Consider the following 21,096-nt stretch of genomic DNA (forward strand, 5'->3'; position numbering starts at 1 on the left):
GACTTCTCCAGACCATAGGTCAGACAAAACACAGAGGCAGATCAATCCACATCTGGCCACTTACTCCCATACTAATGTGGAAACTCTGGGATTTTTTTTTTTTTTTTTTTGAGGTTGTAATAATGCATCATGGAGAAAGAACAATCTGTTAGTTATGTCATCTAATGTAACTGTATTGTCTGAACACCAGAAGTAGGAAAATAATTGCAATGCCTTCCAGAATAGGGATTTAAGTACAATAATAATGTATCCAAATAATTTTATTTCTGTTAATTAGTCTACAAAGTATTCTACATTTTACACAGTTCCACTTTAGCTGCTCTAGAGCTATCTAGAGCAAAACATGATCATAGTTACATAACCCTGAATTATATTTAAGTATTGACAATGGAATCAAATGAGGGAATGATCCCTTCTTTTAGAGATCTGATTGCTAGAGAGGATCTGATTGCTAATTGGTTTCTAGTTAGAGTAAAGATGCTTACTCATTATCTTAGCTCATCCAGTGCTAAACTTTAGAACCAATAAAATGATTGATTACATTTATTTGGAAAATTGTGTTGGTTGAATGTTATAGGACAAAACTGTCCTATGAATTATCTCTTCAGTCAGCGACAGTTTTTGCTCCAAACTTGCTGCTGTGTTCAAAAACATCTGTGCTGACCCAGGACCACCATCCTGCTCCCAGACATTCTCTGTGTTTTAACTGGTTGCTATCATAGTGACCTTTCCGTAAGTAGGTCATTCAGATTAACAGGGAAGGATGAGGTTAACGAGACACTGTTCACCAAACCCGCCATGAACTCTGACCACTCTTCACTCTCCATCTGTCTGAGTATTTTCTTTGGGATTCTTCATCAGTGTGAATACAAGACCCACTAACCCAAACCACAGGAAAAAGAGGACAAAAGTGTAGGAATAGATGAATAAAGGAGAAAAGCAGAGGGCTGAAGAAACATGATCTGATGACTGGAAATTTTGTAGTAAAAAATAAAAAGCACCAATAAAACAAGGGAGAAAGGTACTGCTCAGTGTAGACAAAAACAGAACCAGCCACAAAAGATTTCCAGTTTGAAAAGCTGTGTAACAGTTTAGAAGTTTGTCCTGTTTTTACCATCAAAGTGCTGTAACACTATGTTGATTATTTCTCATTTTAATACTGTAAATGTTAAAAACCTATTATTAATCTCCATTTATTAATCATTTTTCCACTAAGACATTTCACTCATTATTTGTGGAGGTCTGAGTTAGTTAAACATAAGCTGTGGTGACAGAAACCTAAAAATGATTCCGTTTATTCAGAGTAAAACATTACTTTTGTGGTGAAGTCATAGTGAACTTGTGCACTTTTTGTGCAATCTGTTTTATTTCAAATCCTCTTTTATATTCTCTCACTCGCACTAGAGCCATGCTTTAAATTGTTTCTTTTCTTCTGCATTGAGAGTCATTATTATTCACCACATGAAACAAAACAAGTAAAAGAAAGGAAAACAGCCCCAGCTGATTCAAACGAGTCCAAATAATGATCACCATTTAAAGGAAAACATTTTTTCCTCATTAGCGTGTGCTAACAGGAGAATGTTACTGAGTCTCAGTGACTAATGACATCATATTTCTGCAGCATGTTTGGATAAAATGATCCAGAGGAATATGCAGAAACGTCTGGATGTGGTTCTAAAACAGTAAGTGACCTTCTAATATTTGTGACCCAGAGGAATCTTATGATATTTGATACGAGCTTTACTCATGAATTCAGTTGTTTGCAGGGACACTCCTTGTAAAACAGACCTTCAGTTATACACACTCAGTTTGTATTATCCTTATTTAAATGCTTGAATATAATGGAATCCTCACTGACTGAAAGCCATCAAACCCCCATAGCAATGTTCCAAAATATAGCGCAACACTTTCCCAGAAGAGAACTTGTTACTGAGGGGATGAAATCCCTATTAACTGCACCCTATTTCAATTGCAAAAGATATATTACAGTAGAGTAGAGTGGAGGTAGAAGGCAGGGGTTTCTAACAAATTGGCAGCTGAGGATATTACTTGGGACTTTTTTGGGACATCTCTTATGGGAAAAAGGACAAAACCATAAGTTTCTAGTAAGTGACACTATTAAAAGAGTGACCGCACACCAGCAGGAAATTCAAAAGGAAACAGGTCACCACTTACCCTGGAAAGGGAGGAAGACTCTTGGTTGTGGTGGAGAGAGAGCAGAGATGAATGTGATGAGAAGGAGGAGAGCGAGGACCATCACTGCAGACCCCAAAGACCTTCCCATGATCCCCACAGTTAAAAGAATCCTGTAGAGGGTACATGAATAAGATGATCAAAATCTCTCCACTATGCTACTTGAACTTAATGTGTGAGTTACATTTTCAGGGCAAACGAGAGATTGTTGTTGTACTTCATTTAATTTAACATCATTAGAAATTAATCATTAGAAAGTGAATTACCACAAACCAGTAACTTTATAAGTAAAAAAAAAAAAAAGTTTTAAGGGTTTAAACAAAAGCATTTTACACTTTTCCTTGCATTACTTCAGACTGATCCAAGTGCAGATTCTAAACTTTTCATCCATGCCACAAGTGATGTTTTATTGTAATTTAAATTTGATCAGGTGTTACTGATGTTTTACTTGCTTATATTTGAATACCCATACCCAAAGTTTCTGAAATGAAGGGTGATATCAAACAGAGTGTTCATCTAGTGACCTGGATTTTTCTACGATTTTGTACTAAGCCTATTCTAAACATCCAAGTGGGTAACCCTTTCTAAGTAATTTGATTCCACATTAGACATGAGTTGAAAAATAATAAAAAATCACTTTCCTGAAGAGTCCTTGTGTGTTTTTGTTGTGAAAATAATTGATTGCTCCTTTAATGGTAATTGACATTCTGTCAGGAATGCTGCCTTTCTTACAGCTGATGTTTAATTCTGTCCACATTCATCCTCTTCTACTACAAAAGACAGTCTTGTAAAATGTGTAAAGGATACACTGGGAAGCGTCGCACCCATCCAGATTTAAGAAAAGTCTGTGTTTACTTCCCTCAAACAAAAGAAACACAAGGCACACACTCTTTTTGGTCTGTGCCATTATGCTACAATAACAGGTCAATAATAGATGAAGTAGAGTTTGCTTTTCTCTGTTCAGGGACACCTAAGAGGAAACTAGATAACACAGCTGTAACACTGCTTCACAAATTCATGGCTGCTTGCGAATGTATTTATGTTTTTGTGGGGACTGGATAGACATGAACACTTAGTGGTTATGGAGACATTTGGATATTTGGCTGCTCTACTCAAGGATAGATGTGCACAGAGACTTTGTACACTCAGGGCCTGCAGGGCATAGTGAATAGAATAAAGAAAACAGTTTTCTTTTAATTTTGTCTTTTAGCAACACCTCTGAACATCTTCCTCCCCCTTGTATTTGATAAAGTTTTATCTGTCCATGTGAAATATTTATTGCTACTGTAACACTGCAATTTCCTTCTAGATCAATACATAGATCATGTCCTGTCTTATCTTGACACTAGGCTGTTATCTTATGTGTGATAAGACTGTAAATCAGCTTTAATTTATGACACAATTATAATAGAAGCTATAGTAGTTATATTTAGGTTAGAATATACAGAGAAAATCCAGATGGAGAGAGAGAGAGAGAGAAAGAGAGAGAGAGAGAGAGAGAGAGAGAGAGAGAGAGAGAGAGAGAGAGAGAGAGAGAGAGAGAGCAGAGAACAAGCAGGGTATCTGTCCTTATGGCTAATACATGAAGCATATGAAAGATTCATAAACATTGTAGAAAAAGATGCAGCATCTGTAACTTTCTGCACTCTCAAAAGGCCATGAATCCTACATTATACAAGAACTTGAAATTCATCATTCCTACACTTATACACAAATACTGAAAGCTTTAAACACTCTATTTAGAATAATGAAACACTTTGCTTAAAGTTGCTACATAATATTGAATTTTCGGATTTGAAACAACATGGGTCTGAAAGGATGCAGAGCTGTTAAGAAGTGCTTTTTATAAAATGAATTTGCAAAGGAAATGGGGCAAATGACAAAACTAACCTCCTGATTTTCTCAGAACAATTAGCTCATCACAACAACTCAGTCCATACCTCAATATCACTAGATATGTTAGGGATACACTTAAAAATAATCAAAGTCTAAGACAGAAATATACAATAGAAGGTCCCTTTATAATATATTTGAGTGAAATGTAATAAAATGAAGAGCAGATGCATTCCACAATGTTTTAAGCTGTTTGTGTTTAGGGAAGATAATATACAGGAGATTTTGTATGTGTGTGTGTGTGTGTGTGTGTGTGTGTGTGAACAAATGCAAAACCTTTAAAGTGCTGTCTAAACTGAGCTATTCCTCTGTCTCTTACACACACACACACACACAGCTGCTTAAGCCATTAGTGTGTGCGTAGCAGAGCTCTTAACTTGCGTCAGGGACCTGAGGTGTTGAGTTTACAGAAGCTCCAGTAGTCCAGCACAACCTGAGATCACTCAACCCATCAACACACTTTACACTAATCCAACATCATCTGATCCCATCTGATCTAATCTAATCTCACTCTCAGTATGCAGTGTCCTTATGTGACCTCTCTCTGTGCAGTCTAATAATACACCTTACATTAAAACACCAAGTTTAACGGTGTCTCTGCCATTAAGACCACCATTATCGCTGATTAGTTTGGTACATACCAAACACAGTTTAACTTAGGTTACTGTGGCAGGATGATGTCATGTGAAGGGTCACATTTCAGACTGTTTTTGATACAATACTGTGCTTCTACCCGAACTGGGAACTGAACCCTATTGTCTACTGTGTGGAAGGCAGGGGTTCAGCCTGGTCTCAAGATGAATTTGTACATATTTTAATAAAAGTACATTCCTAAGATTTATACAATGGTGTACAAAATATATTTAGCTCTGTCTGAACACACATTACATTGTTGTGCCCAGCATTAAAAATTTTAACCAGCATGGAAAACACCTAAACTTAAACCTTCTTTAGTGTGCTCAACAATCCAATCATCTTGTGTGGGTGGACAGTAAATTCAGGGCTGACTGAGGTCATCTTTGCAGTGATCTCATTTCTCACAGTTATATCCATATCATTGGGATTTCAGAAGCATAACCACAGATTTTACACACATACTGAACACATGACAACACCACCATAATTCATTCTTTCCAGTGGATTTCACTGAATATATACAGCCCAACAGCTGGACATGCATCACTAATATTTTCTCCAATCGTTTCCAAACTTAAAGTGATAGTTCAGTGAAAATCTAATTTCCACTTAAGACTGATGTTCACAATTTTAATTCAAAATATTTCCCCAAATTTTGCTAACTCTCTGAATTGTTTACACACTAGAATAAGCTCCAGTGTTTGTACTTAACACTAGCTCTGTAAATGATAAAAATAAAAAATAAAAAAACTAAGGGTCTCTGTCCAAAATGGCTCAGGATTTCTTCCTGTGAGTCCCTGTGTGAGCCATGGTTTGCTCCATAGGTTGGTAACACTGACTTATTTTTGCTGTTAGTTACATTACAGTTAAAAAGTAAACACATACCAAAGTACAGTCACCTTCTTACTCAAGTAGACCGTTCCATCTTAAAAGATGCAGAGCTTCTGACATGCTTTTTGCTATTTGCTATTTGCATGGGTGAAATTATCCCACACTTGCTCTAATAGACTTACTATGTGTTTATTGGCCCTATATCGCACACATACAGTGTACAAACATATGGACACAATAATGTAAGATCAATGTAAGATCTACGACTGTCATGTGCTTTTGTCTATTTTTATGGATTACTGTGTGACATCCAATGTCAGAAACCACACAATGAAGTCTATATTTGCTTCAGTCTCAAGAGGAGACTAACTAAAGAAGCAAAAATGTCTTGGCAAAGTTCATCCACACACAGCTAGTAACAAATGTGGTTACAGTCTTTAGTGCTGCATCATCCAGCAGATGCTCTATGACCAACACCAGTGGCTATGACCCTGACATCTACTACTGTAGTGACCTTCATTCAAATCAACACTGTGGATTCATGCCTAATGACTTTCTCTTCTTTCCCTGCTTAGAAATGACCTTAGACTGTGATTATAGATGACTACAGCATGACAATGGACATCAGCAAAGATGCTGAATGGGTTAAAAAGCTTAAAGGAAATATGTAATGCTGCGTGTCTTCAGAGGGAAACTAGATGGAAAATCTGTGTCAGAGCTTTGTTTAAATAGGAGTTAATTTACCCTGTCCAGATTTCTTCCGGAAGTCATTTATCACTGCAATTACATTATACATTTGATTACAAATGTAATTCAGATGAATGAATGTAGGAGCCAACACAACCGCAGATGTCAGCTGATGTCTAACCTAATTCTAAAACTAATTCCAGGCAGCTGTAGCAGCTTCACATGAGTCTAAGGTCACCACACCCAATAATTTGAATAGAAGGGTATAAAGCCCCCCCATCACTGGACCGTGGAGCATTGGAACATTGTTTTCTGGAGTGATGGATCTCCATCCAAAAGTGATGTTGAACTAATCATCCAACATCAGCCTGGCCTGGTGAAAGTGATTAAATATTATCAAATCCTTCCCAGAAGATTAGAGGCGTTGACTTCAGCAAAGAGAAACCACCACTTCATAAATACCCTTCATTTCAGAAAAGTGTGTACATCTTTTGGCCATATAGTGTACTTCAAACTCCAGTAGTTAATCTAAACAGATCATTTGTAAGCGTTTACATAGCAATGCATATGTCACTCTAAATAAATGAAGGTATCATAATGGATTCAATAAATAAGGCAGCACAAGCTTGTTTATACAGCGATAGCAGACACAGTAGTGCACTGAACACTCCGGTTCCACATGATGATCCATTTTACTGAGAAACTGCACATCAAATGCTGTTAATCATTTCATATCTTGCGTATGCCTTGTCTCATAATGAGTTTCATTTCTGCAGCTGTTATATTCACATCACCACACCTTGTCACTCATCTATAGTACACCCACAGAGAGAGAGAGAGAGAGAGGGAAAATGACAGACAGAAAAGGAAGTGTTTGTAATAGAGAATAAGAGAACTTTCTATTCTCTTTTTATAAGAATGTAATAAATAGTAATAATTATTTAATCATCACTCTGCCTCATAAACATAAAAGCAGATGCCCACACACACAAACACACACACACTACTCATATTTATCTCAGTATACACACCAATAAATACCTCCAGTATAATGTATTAGAACAGAATATACCTAGAATATTTATTAACTACTTTTGATCACCTCTATTTATTTTATAATAAATGAATTCATCTGCTTTAAGGTTCACCCACTTGCAATTCATCTAACATCAGGAATGCTCCTATCAAATCCTTACAGCACTGTTCCCACATCTAAAGTAGAGCCTAAACAGGAGAGTGAAAACAAGTAAGAACTCTCACTTCTTATAAAGTGCATTAAGTCAATAAGTGAAAATAATGTCCCTCCCTTTACTGCTGCAACAGCCTCTAATGTTATGGAAAGTCTTTATACTTATGTTGGAACATTGCTGTGAGGATCTGATGGCATTGCTAAGGTCAAGGGAATTATTTATTTTCTATAAATCATCCCAAGGGAACTTTGTCACTACAGAGGACAGAGTTCCACTGCTCCACAGCCCAATGCTGGAGGGATTTACTCCCCCTCTACCCCTAAACTCATACTGGGTTAGGCTCATGTACGGCTGCTCCAAGGCTTCTTATTTCATGTAAGGGTTTTCTATAGAGACTACACAAACTGTATTTGTAAAATTAAACATTGCAATCCACACAGCAAATTCACCAGTGTTAAATCAATACTATTAGTGTTAAATTAACACCGAGAGTGTTGGCCAGTTTATATTTTTACACTAATGGTGTTGATTTAACGCTGGTGAATTTGCTGTGCACAGTGAGTGAACCTTAAAGCAGCTGAATTCACTCCTTTTCATTTTGGTATTATGGAAATATCACACACTGAACTTGTGTCTTGCAAATAAACAAGTGTTTCAAATATAGATACATCTCTCAGTGGCCAGTGATTTATGGTGAGTGACCGGACAGAGTATTAGAGCTTATAGTTTCCTCCTAAGAGACTTTGCACCTGTTAGACATTAGATCAGAGAGAGAGAGAGAGAGAGAGAGAGAGAGAGAGAGAGAGAGAGAGAGAGAGAGAGAGAGAGAGAGAGAGAGAGAGAGAGAGAGAGAGAGAGAGAGACAGAGAGAGAAAGAGAGAGAGAGAAATAGAGAGAAAGAAATAGAGAGAGAAATGAGAGAAAATTTTATCCCAAAGAGTACTTACCTTCAGTCTTTTCTTCCTTCAATTTTCACTCTTTCACTCTTTCTTATCCTCTTTTGGTCTGTACTTTTTTCAGTCCATTCCTCCTTCAGTCTTTCTACTTTCACTCTGTTCCTCCTTCAGTCTATCCTCCCTTCACTCTGTTCAGTTACCTCAGAATCAGCTGCCGGTAATATCCACACACACACACACAGAACAAGAGAGAGAGAGAGAGAGAGGGAAAGAGAGAGAGAGAGAGAGAGGTACTGCTGATCCATCCAGCTGCCTCTGCAGGACCACTGAGAGGGATGGGGGTGGGTAAATAGGGAGAGGGTGAGTAAAACTGAAAGAGAGAGGAATAGCAAGGCAGGAGAGAGTGAGAGAGAGAGAGAGAGAGAGAGAGAGATGAGGAAGCAACAGAAGGAGAACTGGTTTCCTATTACACTTCTTCACTTGAGCCTCCCTTCTACTTTTTTCCCCCTCCCTCCCTCCCTCCCTCTCTCTCTCTCTCTCTCTCTCTCTCTCTCTGTCTCTCTCTAACTAGACAGCAGAGGGATCATCCACTCTTTCCAATTCCATGCCCTCTGTGTGTGTGTGTGTGTGTGTGTGTGTGTGTGTGTTTAGATTTTTCCGAGGACCACTAATAAAAACATTAACAGAACATGGTAATAATTGAATATTTTTGAATAAGTTTTGTAATATTTTAATGAAGTTGTGGAGACAGTCGCCCCTCGTATGATGAAGAATTTTTTTTTCACAAAGGCTTTCTCTTTCATTGTGTTTTAAATAAACCTTAAGGAACTTACATGCCTGTAGGAGGCAGGTGGGTGACATATCTTCAGTTTAACATGACCCCATCAAACACTGTAAAAGATATAAACACTGATTTTCCTGATTAGTGTGATACATTTATTTGTCATTTTAATAGTTCTTTGGTGACTGACTGGATCAGAAACACCACTTCATCTCTTCACCAGAGTTGTTGGAAGAAGCTATCAATCCAGGGAACACAGTTCCTCTACTCCACTGCTTAACTATTAGCATCCAAATCTATTTAACTATATATAATACACTAGAATATCAGCATTGTGACATCTCTCTCTCTCTCTCTCTCTCTCTCTCTCTCTCTCTCTCTCTCTCTCTCTCTCTCTCTCTCTCCCTAGCTCTCTTACACACAGTGACACACGCACAAACAAACAGGTCTCAGCATTATTCAGTGCTCATGACAGACAAGCAGCATTAAAAGCAACATCTCTACTACTGTACTGCCTTAAAGAACCCAGGAAAATCCACCCATTTTGTGTGTGTGTGTGTGTTTGTGTGTGTGTGTGTGTGTGTGTGTGTGTGTGTGTGTGTGTGTGTGTTTTGAAGCAGGGGGGAAATAATTAGCTCCATTTTGACACATGGAGTGATTTACAGTTACCACTGAAACTGTCAAAGCTGCTGAACATTGGCCTGTAAAACCACACAGAAACACGTTTACACACATACACATACACATACACACACACACACACACACACCATAATAACACTCAGTAACAAAACACCAAAAGCTGCAAATTACTCTAATGCTCAGAATGTGCCAGACAGCACTTCACTCACTTTCTGTCTCTTTCTCTCTCTCTCTCTCTCTCTCTCTCTCTCTCTCCTCTCTCTCTCTCTCTCTCTCTCTTTCTCTCCCTTCAGCATATCTCTCATGAACTCTCACACAACACTGATGTATCAGTCTCAGTTTGCCAGTGAACTAGACAATATGAGTTATTCTTTGGATGTAGAGTGATAATTAAGCCTATTGACTAACACAACAAATAGATCTGAAACGCTGCAGCTTGTTTCTCCACACTAAATCCTGATAAATGAGCACATCCTGCACATGAGCCTTAACCATGCCATGAGCCATGCCAATACAGAGTGTAGAGGGAATGATGCCGTCAGTTTTGAGCAGTGGAACTGTGTTCTCTGGGGTGATGGAGCTCCTTCCAGGACTTCCGGCATGAGTTCACTTCCTGATATCACTAATGTTTATGTGGCTGAATACAGTCAAACCTTCAGAGTTGTGATGCAGAATTGCCATCCTAGAAAAGCTGAAGCTGATGCTGCAGCAAAAGGGGAGAACATTTCTTAGTAATTCTCTTCATTACAGAACAAAGGCCATTTGCTGCATGTTTCTCTTCATGAAGAATAACTTAAAATGTTTAAATATTTTTTTCTTTTGGCAAAACCTTAAGGTGTGTCCCATCCCTAGTGTGTGCTTGTGCATGTATGTGTGTGTGTGTTGGCGTTACAGATGTTTTTAGATTTGTTTTGTTTGTCATGCTTTCTGTTTAATTGTTTACCCATTTCTGTTTAATTAAACACTATCAGAACATTGCAGAACTTTCTCCAGCTTGAACCATACCTTGCAAGCCGTCCTCATTAAAGGCCTCCTCAGGTTTACAAAGAACCCAACGGCTAGTTTCATTCACATAGAGGCAGAATGGAAATTCATCTAATCAGATAACATGTTTCAAATTATGAATGTCCAGCTCACTGTAACAGTCATTCACTGTATCCTAGCAACTTTGTGAGCAGAAATGAGCAAAGCCTATTGCGTGCCACTCTGCTCCATATGTTTGTGGTACACAGTTCCCTGTGGAGTATTTTTTCAAAATGCTGACCTGCTTTGACTTCTAAAAGCAATTTTTGCCTGGAAGCACAGCAATTTTCATTCACAAATCATGAAACGCCGGCAGTCGCTGACCATCAGTTTAATTTATCAACAAAGATCTGATGAGAATTTCCTTTAGACTGGTATTTTTGTCTTTGCTGGTGGATCTGACTGACTGTCCAGTTCCATACACCTGCAAATTCAGCTACTTCCTTCGCACTGATACTATGACCAAATGTTGCTGCACATTTTTGCTGACCACTAACATCTGCTTTGTGACATATTTTCTACACATCAAATAAGTCATTCACTGCACTGTACCACCTCTTCTCAATCTATGAATACCCCACAAGAACCCAATCATCTTCATGCAATGCCATCTGCAGGACCCTGAAGTTACTACCTCACCTCCCTAAACACATAAGGTGATTCATTTTTTGGTCTGAAGAGTTGTGTATGTTTTTAAGAGACCCAATCGATTTATTTATTTATTTGATTGTTTGTTTGTTTGTTTGTTTGTTTCCAATTTATATACGCATAGGTTCTCTATATAGCCTAAATTGTGTGGACATCTTCTCACTCAACATTTCTGAAATGAAGGGCATTTATCAGGATTGTGTTCTTCTTTTCTGCAGCAAAATCCACTAATTTTCTGAGACTTTACTCTAGACACTGGAAAATTTCTGTAAGGATTTCACTTAATTCAGCATCATATATATAATCCCACACATACCGATAGAGCTCCATCACTCCAGAGAGCACAGCCCCACTGCTACAATACCAGGGGCTTTGTACCCCACTAGTTCAAACTTGGTTTGGGGAATGGTGATCTTGGACTTAAAAATAGCTATTTCATAGTATCCCATTTCATTTATGCCTTTCTAAGGAGATAACACAAGTCTACAAATATTAGGACATATAACATATCTCCTAAAAAAACTACACTTGGTATTTATGACTTAATTTAAATGACCAAAAAGAGTTCTTAGACATATTCACAGTACTCATAATATCATGATTTATTGTGTGATGATTTGAGGAATTTGCTTTTGTAATTTCTTTATATAAAGCTATGATTTCAGTAAATTCCTCCTAAACTAACAGTGCAGTTGAGAAAAAAAGAGAGAGCGAGAAGAACAGCGTGACTGAGAGAAACATCAGCTGCACACTGGCTGTATAGTGTTTAACACTGACTCATGCAGAGAGCAGCTCAGTGGGCATGCGAGGCTCCTTTGTGTTAGGGTCTCTCTGTCTCACGCAAATACAAGGACTGTCCCCAAACACATCACGGAAAATACTTAAAATACTAAAAGTAGAAGAATCCCAAACAATTACACTCAGAATATGCTTTAACATTTCAGTTGAATTAAAAATTTACTTTACTTTCTTTAAACAAATTCAGATCAGAGCTCTAGGAACTTGAGCATATGGAGAGAACTGTTCCTTTAATCCATCTGTAATTCAGGGAATTTTGGAGAAAAGGCCCTTTGTAGGACATTTATTACAGAGCACCGATTTTGTGTCTATTAATACAGAGCCCTCAGCACCGCTCTGTGTGAGACGGCAACTGGGGAGAGAGTTCTGTAGTGGCTGTAAAGTGTGATACAACACTTCCTCTAAACTTTACTGTTGTAAACAGACACAATTGACAACACTGTTAAAAACTAAAATGTACCACAATACGAAGCATAAGCATCTAAATGAACCACACACAGGTTCTGATGTCAGAAAATGTGTCACTAAATGTGCCACAGGAGCCATGGTGTGTTGAACACAAACAGGGAGCAGAACACAAACCAGGAGCAACAAGGAATTTTTATTGATTGTACCATCTCTTGTGTTTCCAGTTGGTTAAAACACCACTTTTTCACAACTTTTCTTAAAATGTATTTTGGTTCTGTTGTAAATTTTTCTGTGTAAACGCCAAGCAAACCAGTAGCAAAATTGAACAACATATCCTTTTCTTGTTTGGAACAGACAAAGGGAACTTAACTACAATAGTAAACACACCCTTAGTCAACAGGTGAAATAAATTGGAGAAAACAAAGAAATGTATCTGGTGATTAATCCATCATTTCCTGTTAAGGTTGACTTTCTTGGCCTTTAAAAGTCAAATCCTACTAGACTCTTTGAATACAGGAAGTGTTCTGTACCGAGATAGAGAGTGTCCGATAATCATTTTCATTCACTTACATAACATCCTGCACAAAACAGCTGGACAATAGGGTCCCTTCTCCTTTTAAAAGCCCAGTACATTCTAAACACACACACACACACACTCCTTCAAAGGAGCTCCTTTCAGACCACAAACACATCTGTATGATATTACCCTACAGATACACAGCAGCTCACTTTCAAACCACACTCTTATTCAAATAAGAGAGAGAGAGAGAGAGAGAGAGAGAGAGACAGACAGACAGACAGAGAAATAAAACATGAGACAAAGAAAGAAACTACAGAGAGAGATAAAGAATAATGAAAGAGAACATGAGAGAGAGAGAAAGAGAGAGAGAAAGACCGCTCTTTATGTTCCCTCAGAAAATACTTGATACACATCATAAGTTTGTTTTTTTCTTTTTTTCTTTAATTTCATCCTTCATTAAACACCACCACATCACTCACACACACACACACACACATGCACATTCATCTATCTGATAATTTACTTTATGAATACACATTATAAAGAACACTGTGCATTCATCTGCTTTCCTCTCTCTGAATTCTGAATTGACCCGTACAATTTAGTTGGTCAGTGCTTTTCTATGGCAATATACTTTGCTAAATTGACCACTTAGTAAGGGGCATCTGAGTAATTTTTGAACAAAATATATCTATGCTTCTTTTATAGCTTGTAAATGTATCATTTTTCTCAAGTGACTGCAGCTGAGCATTGACTTTTTATAGTGATTGGGCAGGTATTTATTTTTGCTCCAGAAGCAATCTTCAAAAACTGTCCTTCTCTTGCCCCCAGTTTTATTCTTGTTTCTCTGCTTCTATTTCTGGCTCCACCCACTTCCACACCTGCAGTTTATCAGGAACTTATTATATAAATAATTCTGAACCGCATTCTCTTGTCTTGATCACTCTTCTCAGATGTTTATCCTGTTGCTGACCCTTGCTTTGGTTGGTTATTTTCAAGATTGAATTAGCATTGTGTGTTCCTATCTACCTGTGTTCTGACCCATGCTTGCTTTGACTCTTGAATGTCTGCAAGCCCTCAGAGAAGCTCGTCTTGGCATATTTCCTGCCAACATGCTTTCATTGTTAAATATTAAATATGTTGCAAATTCTACAGATCTATATAAACTATTATTTTTCAATGCATAAATAGTGTAAGAATGTCTTCAGCACCCTGTGTAATGTCCTTCACGAGGGTCAGAGTTAGATTACAATCTGAGGCGATGACTCTTACACAAACCTCACAAATACATTCACACAGAGTTGTTCTGAAACATGAAACACAGAGACAGCACATTCCACATGACTCCATTCGTCCAAATTAGACTGCTATTATTCCACACTGTTAAACAGAGAGTAATGAATAGTTCTCCTTAGGGGAGTATTAGACTTCTCTCTTATCTTTTACATCTTAATTCCCTTCATTTTTCCACCAGTGAGCTTCATCTCCCATGTCTTCAGCTCAGGGTGTAACACCTCGGTGGAATTTTAATGAGATGAAATGAGATGTCAAAAGATCTCCCAAATAACGGAGAACAAACAAAACACATCTAAAAATAGATTTAATGCTCCTAGAATATTCAGACCACAATTGTATATTTATAAATAACAACTTCATAATGTTTATGCAAAATATGTCATGAGGTGGACTGTTAAGTATTGACCAGGTGATTTCACTTCATAAATGTACATGTTTGTAGTGCTGCTGAGTGTAATGCTCTGAAGGAATTTTAAAGAGAGTAAAAACCTCAAAATTGACATTTGACCACATTCACCTTCAGGCAATTGACGCTGTCAATAACACTCTGCATCTCTTCTTTTAAACCAATCACATTCTTTTCAACGTTCATGATTGTCCTATTGAGTTCCAGGGGTCAAAGGTCACCTACCCATCTCAATCTGTGAGACCTCTCTGACCTCGAGTGGGAAATCAAAGAATGAAGTCATTCTCATCTGCAGAACACACTGATTGCAATACGTAGAGTCCAGTTTGGTGGCTTATGAAACAGGTGAAAACACTTAAGCTCTCAGTAAGTTCCATTCCAGCCTGTTTTAATATAATATTTCTCACAAAAACTAAGGGCCTGTGAGCCATGTATTTAGTTTTTAGTTTATTTTATGTAAAAGATTCCTCATGCTCTCTGTGTTTGAACTTCTCAACTATTATAGTAATCTTGCTCTTGTTTCATTATGTTGTGGCTGATAAGGGCTAGAAAACTGAAAGGTTCAGTAGAAAATTGTCCAGTGGGATTTTTTTCTCATTGGTTAGGACTTCGGGAGCTTAACTGAAGGCCTTAAACTTCAGATAATTTTGCTATAACTAACCGATTTAAATCTTAGTCCTCAACTTGTCATTGAATGTGAACGTGTCATTAGTTGTTTAAGTCACTTTCATTTCTGATCTTTTGTTCATTTTCCGGCAGGTTCTTAGAATATAGTCATCTCTGGAATTACAAAATAATTTTATGTTCCCATATTGTAATACGTGATGTAAAAAAGGGCTAAGTTTTAACACAGTAAATACTGAAGAAAGTTATATTATATTCAGTTGCTGAGGTTACTGTTTTTCCCCTCTGCCTTTCCTTGGCCTTTGATATTTGCACAGTTATGTATGTTTTTTTGGAATGTTCTTAAACCTAGTTGTTTATAACATTTTCATTTATTCTTCCCCATAAAGCTGTTGCTAAATTCAATGTATTTACATTTCATGCTCCCGTTTTATAATACATATATAACATATGTTCCTAACCTCTCCAGGACACTCAGAGAATCTCCATTTTACTCAGACATAACCCCACCGTGAACTTTCCCCAGAACTCCTCGAGTCTAATCGGGTATTCAGATATTCCAACATCTTGCTCCAGGGGTCACATTCTTTTTTCTAGCTTCTGCAGTCCGCCATTCATCAGCAGAAGAGTAACCTCTGACCCCAGGAGCTACCTGCCCTTCTGCAGATGTTCCAGGAGCTTGATAAACACTGCACTGCATAAAAGGTATATTATTAGGCAAACTGAAAACTAAAATCAAGAAATAGGTTGAGGAATCTTATGATATTTTAACAGTGATCTCAGAATGTGAAAAGTTAGATATACTAAAAAAGATTAAATGTTATTTCACTAAGACATCTTACAGATAAAGACATCTTTTTTTGCACTGCAGGAGTTTGGGTCTCCTGAGACCAAATGCTGGGCTCTCTGAAAAAGGCCAAAGTTCAAAACATATCCCTTAACGCTCCTTCCACCATGTGCAGATGGGTGATGTCAAGACATTTGTTCAGAAAGTTCTCCACTGAGCTCAAAAACGGAGAAACATCCCACTGGAACAACCTGACGCTAATCACTCACTGACCTCCTGACCTTTGCAAAGCAACCAGGACCAGCCCTATCCCCAGACACACTTTAAATCCAGCTCACTGTCCGCCAGCTCCCACAAACTCTCTCACCTGCAGCAAAGCAGAGTGCACTCCCTTTAGGAAGGAAAAGGCCCAAGAAGAAAGGTTCAAAAATGTTCATGATATTAATAATATAGATATTTTATTCTATACACTTCCATTCACAAGGGATGAAGAATGAACCTGTTTATGCTACAAAGAGTGGGTCCCATATACAGGGTGGCCATGCATAAAATAATTTAGTACAGAATCTCTGATGCAGGCAGACCATGTCCAATTGCTGTTCCATCATTTGAAGAGGAATCACTGAGACTGTTGTGTGCACACATAATATTTCTGTAGTTTCTCCTGGACAAGACTGAGATCAGATGGAGAGATGGTGGAGACCTTTGCTGACATCCCCTGCTGCTCTTCTATTGCCGAGAAATATTGGGAGACTCACCTTTAAGTTTCCTCAGCCATCAATAAGCACTTGGCGCAGTAAAATGTCTCTCTGGAAGAAGAGAATGTTCTGCTGCTGTCCAGAGGAAAGACCAGGTCATGGATTCATTACACTTTGGCACAAAAACAGTTTACAAACGCCAGGTCAAATTTTTTTTACAGAAGTACTCTGACAATTCCCCTCTTTTGTACTCACTATTTGTATTAATTACTATTTTTTGTCCACTTTAAGTAAGTGGAGTGAGTGATTCTAATTTGTAATTTGTAACTGAAAAGCTACTCTCAGTTTAACAAACCTTGAACACTTTCCTCTTTTTGAGTTTGTGAAATGTTGTGGTTTTTTAAAAAAAAGTAATTGTATTTGAGAAATTTAACTGAACTTGTTAAAAATGTTAAAAGGGGGCAATACAGTGGCACAGCAGGTAGTGTCGCAGTCACACAGCTCCAGGGGGTGACTGTCTGTGAGCAGTTTGGTATGCTCTCCCCTTGTCTGCATGGGTTTCCTCCCACAGTCTAAAAACACACGTTGGTAGGTGGATTGGCTACTCAAAAGTGTCCTTTGGTGTGAGTGTGTGAGTGAATATGTGAGTGTGTTTCGCCCTGTGAAGGACTGGAGGCCCCTCCAGGGTGTGTTTCTGCCTTGCACCCAGTGATTCCCGGTAGGCTCCAGACACACCATGACCCTGAACTGGATAAGCGCTTACAGACAATGAATGAATAAATGAATGTTTGTGCAGCGTGACGTCTGAAGTCTTTGAAATAAGACCAGTGTGCAGCAATTTTCAGAAAAGATGGCGGATTGTTTGGGGTTCACTGCTTTTTGTGAATTTTATTTTCACATGTTCGCATTTCTTTCAGTGGATGGTGGAATGGCGTAAGAGGTATTGTCACTGTGACAGAGATACTAGGGGTGTTTAAGTTCAAGCCCCACATCAGTTGACTGTCTGACAATGAGGAGTGTGTTGTGTTCTCCCTGTGTCTGCATGGGTTTCATTCATGTGCTCTTCCCGCAGTCCAAACTTACATGCTGGTGGGTGGGTGGGTCATGTATATTTGTGCATATGAATGAATGAATGAATGAATGAATGAATGAACGAACGAACGGACGGACGGACAGGTGGGTGGATGAATGAATGAGTATGTGGTGCCCTGTAGTGAACTGCCACCTCATCCAGGTGGGATCTGGACCCACTGTGAGGAATAAATACATGGGTATGATACTGCTACATTCTAGATGTTGGTACTGGGCATGGTGACCACATGCTGCTGGTAGCGAGAGTTTCATTTCATTTCTTACTTTTCCATGGAGATTACACAAATAGTGTAAATGTGGTGTATATGACCTCAGAAGAGTCCAGGCTCAATTTGAGCAAAAACTCTTGTGTTCTTGAAATCTGACCACAATTCAGACAAAAATATCAAACTATTCCCTAAATTCCTGGAGACAACAGAAAGAGAAACAGACAAAGAGAACGGCAGACAGCTAAGAAGACAGACAGTCTTGCCACTGAACAACAGTATCAACTGCACAATATACTGCAAAAATATTCATTCAGTGCTGAAGTTGCAAAACCATGAGGCCACACTTTATTTCCATACATTTATCCTATATCCCTGATTTAAAGCAGCCATACCACTTTCAATTTTCCATGACATTATTCCATACAAATACAGAACTGTACCAGAACTTGGTGCTCCAAGATTTCTGTTCCAATTAGAAACATGACTGAGGGTTTCAGCTGGTGAAATTAAGTCAGAGAAAATGGGTCTAATTAGAACAAATTGAATTGTGTTGAGGCTGTGAATTACCTTTTCCCCGGTCTGGAGGCTGGGTAATCAATAATGTGGCATAATTTACTTCACTCCAATAATAACGTCTGGAGGAGAAAAGTCACGAAACGCTCTCCAGCTACATACTGAATGAATTAGTGCACAACAAAGCTAGTTTTATTTCCCTGCACAGACTCTCAGGTGAAGATCAGCCTTAAAGAGCTACGACAGCAGACCACTTTAGGGAGCTGTTTTAAATCTGCTCTAAACAAACATCCTGCTGTTTTATATGCTTCCTGTGGTCAAAGGCCATGATCAATCTTTAAATAAATCAGGATCTGGCCAGAGACCTACACCAATACTGAGCCATTTGATCAACTTTAACCCTTTCAATCCCAAGTGCTACTGACAATGAAGTGTGCTTCTTAATAAAGTATAAAGGTCCTGGAATGTTTGTCACTGTTTTTCAATTTGGTTTGTATTGTTTGTGGTGTGTTTGTGATTTAATTTCCCCATTGACCTTGGTTTGACTGGTCCAGAGTGATAGAGTGAATAGCAATGAGCCAGGACTATCTCACCACAGTGTCTCACACACAGAGTTTGTGTGTTTATATTATTATATGTGTAATTATATGTGGGAAATGCCCCTAGCCTACAGAAGAGGTTATTAACTATTTTCACAGTTTTGTCATTCTTTACCCACTGCTGGTGACCCCACAGTGGAGTTGAAACATTTTGTGACTCCAAATTCTTGTGATTAAGATGATTAAATTGTTAGAGAAGAAATATGTCTCGTTAAATTAAAATAATAATACTACTACCACTACTATTACTACTAGAAATAATGTTTTCTGTTTTGTGCTCAGTGATTCAGTGTAGGCTCAGGACCCATCGCGCCCCTGACTGTGATTAAGCAGTTACAGGAAACAATGACTGAATACTAATAATAATTAGAAGAAGAAAGAAAAAACATACTGTATTATTTATAAATATTAGTTGAACTGGAACCCTGTCCAGGGTCTGCTTTTGCCTTGGGCCTCTAGACACCTTACAATAATGATCAGGATGAAGTGGATACAGAAGATTGAATAGTGAATGAATGAATGAATGAATGAATGAATGAATGAATGAGAAATAAATTAAACATATGTATATAGTGCTTTTTGAAGAACCCAAAGACCCTTACTGTTAGAAGTACACAGAACATCAGAAGATAAGCAAGATACAGCAGTGCAAGGGGTGCAGGAGAGCACAGGGAATAAACAAGGCCCAGGAAACACAGTAACCGCTAACAGCAATGCTAATGTGATCCACAGCTGTGTGAACAACAGTTTGTGTGGCATTGTGTGGGCAGAGTGGGGGTGGTGAATGTAGCCCATTTCTACCAGCGTGTAGGCAGAGTAGCATCAGTGAAAGTAAGCAATCTCTGTTGCTGGCCAGACTGGCGGTAAGCGGGCATTCTCCAAAGGCATGCAGTGCAGAGGAGCGGCAGTGACAGCAGTAGGGGTGAAAGCAGGCTCTCTTAGTCAGTGTGCATAACAGCAGGGGAAAAAGCAAGCAGCCATCCAGTAAGCAGAGGCAAAAAAGCACATACCAGCCTTACATACCTGAGCAGCCACAGATATTTAAAGTTTTAAAGTTTCAAACATTGAAAAGACAGTAAGGAAAAAAAAATGAATAAGACACAGGGAGCAGCAGTAGCAGCAGTCAAACAGCAGGATGGCAGCATACTCTAACCCCGTTCTGATATCAGACAGACCAAATATTACCCAATACCTACTAATCACTGCTTTCTCTTTTGGCATTTCCAGTATCAAACAAGCGGCACATGGATCAAAGGCAGTGTTAAATTTCAATTATGGACGTTTAAATAAATTGGGCAGGATTGAAAAAAAAATGCTGGACACATTCTTCAGGGTTGGATTGGATTTTTAACAGCAGCACAACAGATGACTTAAAGACACAGTATTGAGATTGTAGTGCTAAGTTTCAGACACACTTTGAACTCTTCCACTGAACCATTATTCACTTCTAATTTTGGGTCAATCAGCAGTCCCCCAGGACTATGTTCTATCAACCAAGAGTTGACCAAGAATTTTGAGCTCCAGACAGTTTAATCAATAGCGGCTAAAGACCTTTCAATAATCAAGAAAGATTGTATATAGCATGCCTTTACTTATCCTCAGTCACTCCAAACATTGGCCCAAACACTCGCCTTATCGATAGCAGGATTAGACCTTAATCGCCTTCATCACTTTTAAAAAGGTCCAGATGTAGATGTGTATTATTTGGCTTCAAAATTTATTTTGAT

The 21,096-nt window shown here is 38.4% G+C and overlaps 1 protein-coding gene across 1 annotated transcript in view; it reads right to left on the minus strand.

Moving 5' to 3' along the window:
- The window catches only part of sema3c (sema domain, immunoglobulin domain (Ig), short basic domain, secreted, (semaphorin) 3C), a 47,933-nt gene extending 39,535 nt beyond the window's left edge, over positions 1–8,398 (minus strand). Inside the window, exons 1-2 of the mRNA XM_066667461.1 lie at positions 8,378–8,398; positions 2,176–2,306 (exon numbers count right to left, since the gene is read on the minus strand). Coding sequence (XP_066523558.1) covers positions 2,176–2,284 — 109 coding nt within the window. The 5' untranslated portion in view covers positions 2,285–2,306; positions 8,378–8,398. The remainder of the gene's footprint in view (positions 1–2,175; positions 2,307–8,377) is intronic.
- Positions 8,399–21,096: the final 12,698 nt, after the last annotated feature.

The sequence above is a fragment of the Hoplias malabaricus genome, chromosome 4 (assembly GCF_029633855.1).
Source record: "Hoplias malabaricus isolate fHopMal1 chromosome 4, fHopMal1.hap1, whole genome shotgun sequence".
Taxonomy (NCBI): Eukaryota; Metazoa; Chordata; class Actinopteri; order Characiformes; family Erythrinidae; genus Hoplias; species Hoplias malabaricus.